This window comes from Leptonychotes weddellii, chromosome 3 (assembly GCF_054177405.1).
Source record: "Leptonychotes weddellii isolate Sample4059 chromosome 3, ASM5417740v2, whole genome shotgun sequence".
Classification (NCBI taxonomy): domain Eukaryota; kingdom Metazoa; phylum Chordata; class Mammalia; order Carnivora; family Phocidae; genus Leptonychotes; species Leptonychotes weddellii.
Genome location: NC_138371.1, coordinates 34,302,729 through 34,309,644, shown reverse-complemented (window position 1 = coordinate 34,309,644; position 6,916 = coordinate 34,302,729). Strand labels below are relative to the sequence as shown.

General features: G+C 40.7%; 1 protein-coding gene across 1 annotated transcript in view; it reads right to left on the bottom strand.

The window, feature by feature from the left end:
- Window positions 1–924: 924 nt before the first annotated feature.
- RFTN2 (raftlin family member 2) overlaps window positions 925–6,916 on the bottom strand; it is a 66,300-nt gene continuing 60,308 nt past the window's right edge. Inside the window, exon 9 of the mRNA XM_031038219.2 lies at window positions 925–2,251. Coding sequence (XP_030894079.1) covers window positions 1,979–2,251 — 273 coding nt within the window. The 3' untranslated portion in view covers window positions 925–1,978. The remainder of the gene's footprint in view (window positions 2,252–6,916) is intronic.

Genomic DNA, 6,916 nt, shown 5'->3' with positions numbered 1-6,916 from the left:
TTCACTGTAATACAGATATGCCATGTAACTTAAGGGTAGTTGTTGGAGTAAATGCTTATAAAATAGGTTTTGGAGGATATAACTGATAAGTTTTTATAATAAGTTTTTTTTATTTTATTATTTTTTAAGATTTTATTTATTTATTTGAGAGAGAGAGAATGAGAGAGAGCACATGAGAGGGGTTAGGGTCAGAGGGAGAAGCAGACTCCCTGCCGAGCGGGGAGCCCGATGCGGGACTCGATCCAGGGACTCCAGGATCATGACCTGAGCCGAAGGCAGTCGCTTAACCAACTGAGCCACCCAGGCGCCCATAATTTTTTTTTTAACAAGAAGAAATAACACTTAGATTAAAAGCAAACTGTAAAAAAAAGATGCTTAACACAAATTAAAAAAATTAAGTGCTTAATATATTCCTGAGTTTTCCTTTAAATTAGAAATAGAAATTTCTATCTCAGTTTTTAATACTTCAAATCCCTTTGTATACTGACAAAATGACACAGGAGTCTCTTGTAGATCTTGGCATTGGGATCACTGACCTTTCTGAGAACATTCCCTGTGTTTCATAACTTGTGGCATTTTGTGGGCTCCAGAAGTAATGCTTGTTTCTACCCAAAACTCACCAACCCTTGAATATGGGACTCAGGTTCATCTGAAAATCAAAACAAAAAAACATTTCTGCAGATATTGCTGATAGCTATTTCCATGGAATAATACTAAACAAAATATTCTTCAGTTCCTTTGTACTTATAAAGGTAATGCTTCTGCATGGTAGAAGTGGAATAATTCCATGTTGATCTTATCAACAATTCATGGAGATTTTCCTGGTTTAGTCACACTATATATTTGATAACATGTAATACATTATCTGTCATATGTACAAAACATATTATGAGCATTTGTGTTAAAAAAAAAACAATAGCCCAATAACAAATGACATTTTATTATTCAAATGATAATGTCAACACCAATGCTAATAAAAATCGATAATAGGCTGAATTCATCAATAGCGAAGTCAGTTGTATTTCACTTGAAGATTCCCAAATTTCAAAGTAAGCCTTTCATAGATAGATGAAAATCCTCTATTATGTAGAATTTTAATCTTTACCTATGAAAGGCTGGGCAAGGCAGAGCCATCCCTATTAGCAGAGCAAGAAAAGCAGAGATGGAACAGATGGGTCTCCATACACATGGAGCTATGAGTACCTTTCTATTCTTGCAATTTAAGGTGAAGAAAATTCTTTCATTCTACTAAGGTTTTTAAATGTTGAGATTGTGGGTTCTTTTCATGTTGAATTTTAAGGGATGCTGCTTTGCTCTATTTTTGGGCTATTAGAAGCAATAAAGTTTAAGCTCAATGAAATCAGTACGGGGTTGGTAACATGGTGACCCTTTCTTTAAAAGCAAAGACATACAAAAAGGATGTTTTTGAAGAATATTTTAACAAACAGGAGTTGGCTTTGTCTATACATGTCATCGTTAAAAAGACAAAATTTGAATTGTTATATTCAGGAAATAGGTATTTCATTAATTTGCCCTTTACATGTATATGAAAGAGGGGGATTTAAAGGGAGATAGAGATTGCTTTTTACCTTAACTAAGATTCTGACTTCCTGAGAACTTCCTAATTAGGCAAAATATTGGTTGATATATTTAGTCTTCTCATCAGGAACTGAAAGAAAAGTACATCCTGTACATTCATGAGAAACTGAAGTAGATTATTGGTTAATAACCTAATGAAACATCTGTTTAAGCAGATGTTTTAGTTGAGAGAAGTGTAAACATGATTCTAAATTTACAAATATGTTGGTTATTCTTCCTTGTCTGGGAGGTTGAGCCCAAGTTTATGCAGATTAGAGGAAAGCCAGAGTCTGGAAAAATTCAAAATATTACGTAAATGCAGATAAAGTAATACAATAAAGTCAGTTGGCAATTATTTTAATAATTATTTACAGGGCCTTCTGTTGCTTGACTTCATTGCTCACATACAAGTGACTTGAGTCACTCCGTCTTCCTGGTCAAACTGTCCGTCGTCTAATTCCCGTAGGACACTGTCACTGCTGCTGAACCCAGAGAAGCTGCTGTACTGTGGTGGCCTCCTGTCCTTCGTCCAACATTCTCTCGAAGGAGAGAGGAGGCGCTCCTCAGCCAGGTTTCTGCTCTCTGCTGGTGGTGATGTGGCCGTGTCCAGTCCAATGCTCCTGCTGGTGACTTTGTTCCTGTCCTCAGCTTTTATATGCCGGCTAGCTTTCCTCTGAAACAAAAGAGATTGGCAACCAGGAATTAAAAAGATGGGTGCTTTCCTGTCCTTCTGATCTAGCACAGACTGTACTCAGCCGGAAATGTCCTTTCCCTGCTTCTCTTCAAAATCCTAAAAGCCTTCAAGGACCAGCTCAGAGCCACTCTTCACATTCCCTTCTTCCCCCACCCCCCACCCCCGCCCCTCCCGGTAAGAATGAGCTCCTCTCTGTTTCACAACTCTTAGTAGCTTCTTGGCACATCCTTTTCCTCATTGACAGGTTGGTTGTGTACATGTCTGGGCCCTCAATGATATCTCTGGGGAGAGAAACCTGTTGAGATCATGCTTTGGGGAACAAAGTAGAGTAGAAATACATTAAAGGTTCCATTTTTCTTCTTGGTGTTAGGTGGGATCCAGACAGCAGAAAACGTGCTTCACTGGCCACCTCACACCCATTTCACGTAGAAATAGACTGCACAGAGGAGTCACAATTCTGACTGCGTTTATATTGAGGGAATGGCTGAAGGGTCCTCCTGGGTCAGGCAGGCCACTCTCCTTGTCCTGCTACAAACCGCTTCTGCCTGACCCAGTGGGAATGCTCAGCAACTGGAGCAGCTCGTTCTGCAGACTGTTTGATAAACTGTGGGTGTTTTTGCTGTGAAATATTTACTGAGGGCTGACAATGTCCTTGGTGCAGCTCAGAGTGAAGAGGACATGGTCTTTGCCAAGGTAACAAGTCAAAATAAGGCATATAAGTCAATGCAGGGAAATCTCAGGGAGAAAATTGTAGCAACTCAACAGGTGGATGTTCGGATTCCTGATGAGATTTCCCTACAAGGGCATTTTTAATACTGATAATGTGACATATTAGAATATGCTCACATACTCTTAGGTACAAAAATCTGAACAAGGATAAACAAAGATAAAGATAAAATTTAAAAAGATAAAAAAGCACAGTAATTTCCCAATTTACAGAGAGTTTATTTCTTGGAAGTTCACTTATATTGGTAGTTAGGAACTAGGATTATATTTTCCTAAATGCAAGAGCTACAATTATAAAACTTAGAAAAAAAAAGTGTAGAAGTCAGATGCCCAGGCTGGTCTGATAAAAGTTTGTTAACCCATAGGTTTGTTGAATTGTAGTGTATAAAATACAAAAGTATTTTCTACTGGTTTTCATGGCAAATATACAAAGCATACAAAAACTTTATTAAATTAGATTTAATATGCTACCATGGAATCTAACCACCGTTTATGACGTTGCTTGTATAGGAAGAAGCAGCCCTCAGCATGCTGCATAGAAAGGCATGTGTTGGCAGTTCTTTCTTTTTCGCTGAGTTAGTGGAGTCCTTGGGCAAGTTTAAGCGAACAAGTGGGTCCTGCCTCAATAAGAGCCTTCGTGGTCCCAAATCAGACATAGCTATGGTGGTGACAATTCCATTGGCCCCTTTATATTCACCAGATGCAAATATCAGATCTCAAATCCGTTTCTTTTCTTTTTTTTTTTTTTTAAAGATTTTATTTATTCACTTGAGACACAGAGATAGAGAGAGAGAGAGCATAAGCAGGGAGAGAGGCAGAGGGAGAGGGAGAAGTAGGCTTCCCGCTGAGCTGGGAGCTAGCCATGGGACTTGATCCCAGGACCTGGAGATCATGACCTGAGCCGAAGGCAGACGCTCAACCATCTGAGCCACCCAGGTGCCCCTCAAATCCTTTTCGTTTTGATTCTCATTCACCAGAAGTATTGAATTTAATACAAGCAGTGGAACCTGACAGCTTTATTCTTTGGGTGCTGGATTTGAGAATGGCATATTCTCCCTGGCACCGGGACCCTGGTCAGTGAGGATATGGCCCTGTGGCTGCAGGAAGGGCTGGTGAGTACCACCAGGCTGGGCTCCTTTCTTAAGCCTGACTGCTGGCTCCCTTTCCCACATGCATAAAGAATGCATTTACTCTTGGATGACCTCTCAATGTTGACTTAGAGAAATAGGAAGGCAGGGATGCCTGGGAGCACTTGGCTGCCTGGATCTTTCCTTCCTCATCAGCAACAGGGTCAAATGTAAATATTGTAATAAATTCCTTATTGTATGCCAGCCAATAGAGAGAGGCCAACTCTCATATACTCAATGAGAATTTTCTTAATAAAATATGGGTGTTAGTCAGAATGATATGATATTCATAGTAATTTACTTTTAGATAAGTTTTAATAAGTGAGCAGCCACCAAATGTAAATTTCAAATATTAGAAGATGACAGAATACCTAGCATGGTAGGTAAGTCTAAAAAAGATTTCAGAACAAACACTTTTATTTTCTTTTTTACCATATGACTCTTAATACATCTTCAGCAATGTTATTGCCTCCCCCACTCTACTCTCCACTTTAATTAATAGCTTTTCCAACAGTTCAAATTGCAATGTTCTCATAACTTAGAATGTAGGAGTCTGAAGCCCGAACAATCCTGAGAGATCATCTACTATCTATAAACCCTCATCCGACAGAGGTAGGACCCAGGCCCAGAAGGAAGACAGGATTTGTGCAAGGTCAAGGAACAGCTGGTCTCAAACTGGATCCCAAGTATCTTATCTCATTCTTTGCACACTATATTACCCACAGCTGCAAAAATATGAGTAGACTTAAGGTCAAAGATTTGTGTGTTTCCCAAATACAGTTTTCCTTCAGTTACAAAAATAATACATGTTCAGTGTAGAAAATCTGGCAAAGATAAAAAGCAAAACCCACCCACAATCCTATCTTGTAGAGATACCGCTGTTAAAATTTGGCATATTTTACTGTGTTTCTTTCTCTAAATATGTATTTGCATATGCACACATAGATGTGTACAACTCACTTTTCTTTTTTCTTTTTTTAAAGATTTTATTCATTTATTTGAGAGAGAATGAGATAGAGAGAGAGCACATGAGAGGGGGGAGGGTCAGAGGGAGAAGCAGACTCCCCGCCGAGCAGGGAGCCCGATGCGGGACTCGATCCCGGGACTCCAGGATCATGACCTGAGCCGAAGGCAGTCGCTTAACCAACTGAGCCACCCAGGCGCCCCAACAACTCACTTTTCTATTTTGAATATTTCTCTATGTCAATAGGGAGAAATTTTCCATGATACATGGCCCAGTTATTCATATAGCTTCTCAATTTTTTCTGATATTTTCACTATAAAATTGGAGGAAATTATACCAAGGTCTGAAAGCAGATCTAATGCCATTGTTGATAAAATCTATTAACTTTTGAGAATCATTCTCAATGGGTGACCCATTTCAAATACATGAGACTCAGTGACAAGTCAGTTGAATTTTTAGGGTATCCTACCATTCTGGCTTCCATTTTTCACTGTCAGTGTCTTAAAAACAAAAAGGAAAGAATGAAGCCAGAATTACACCAGCAATCATAAGACATGGTGTTGTAATGGAAAGTGTTATGATGGACAGAGTAGAAGAAGAGCTAAAAAAATATAGTTTATAAAGCAGTAAAAACGTGGAATGCCACATTCAGGACTTGTCTTCCTTGTGTGTCTCAGGTTTGCAGGAGGATCAGGAAGCTACTGCAAGCAGAAGTGTAGCTCTAATACCACTTGGAAGAGTTAGAGATTATGAAACATGTGGAGAGACACCACCCCTGCTTACTCACAGAACTTGTTCCAGCTTGGGGTTGTCAAAGTCATTCAAGTCTGGGAAGGAAAAGGGTGTAGTGGACAACCACCTTTCTAGCCAGCTTTCCTATCCACCACCTTCTTCCCTGAGGCTGTGTGGGCACATGGCCCAATCAGATCCAATCAGGGTCCTTCTCTGGGATTGCTAGATGGACTGTAGGATAAAGAAGCTCTTTCTTTTTTTAGAGAGGAGGGTGGGGCAGGGCAGAGGGAGAGGGAGAGAATCTTTTTTTTTTTTTCTTAAGATTTTATTTATTTATTTGAGCACAAGCAGGGTAGAGAGGCCGAGGGAGAAGCAGACTCCCTGTTGAGCAGGGAGCCTGACATGGGACTCGATCCCAGGACCCTGAGATCATGACCTGAGCTGAAGGCAGTCGCTTAACGACTGAGCCACCCAGGTGCCCCGAAAGAGAGAATCTTAAGCAAGCTCCACGCCCAGCACTGAGCCCAGTGCGGAACTCAATCTCAGAACCCTGAAATCATGACCTGAGCCGAAATCAGGAGTTGGATGCTTAACTGACTGAGCCAGCCACCCAGGCACCCTAAGAAGCTCTTTTAAAAAAATTTTTTTTAAAAGATTTTATTTATTTATTTGACAGAGAGAGAGATAGCGAGAACAGGAACACAAGCAGGAGGGAGTGGGAAAGGGAGAAGCAGGCCCTCCGTGGAGTGGGGAACCTGATGCAGGGCTTGATCCCAGGACCCTGCGATCATGACCTGAGCCGAAGGCAGACGCTTAACGACTGAGCCACCCAGGCGTCCCCCTAAGAAGCTCTTTTTGATGAGGTAGCCACACCCCCCTTATTAGAAGCCCTCTGCACATATGCACATAGAAGCTGAAGCAAACAGATGAAAGAGAACATCCTGGAAACTCCGGTGTCAGTACCTGAGGGTTCTTGTAGCTCTTTTTTTTTTTTTTTAAAGATTTTATTTATTTATTTGAGACAGAGAGAATGAGAGAGAGAGAGCACATGAGAGGGGGGAGGGTCAGAGGCAGAAGCAGGCTCCCCGCCGAGCA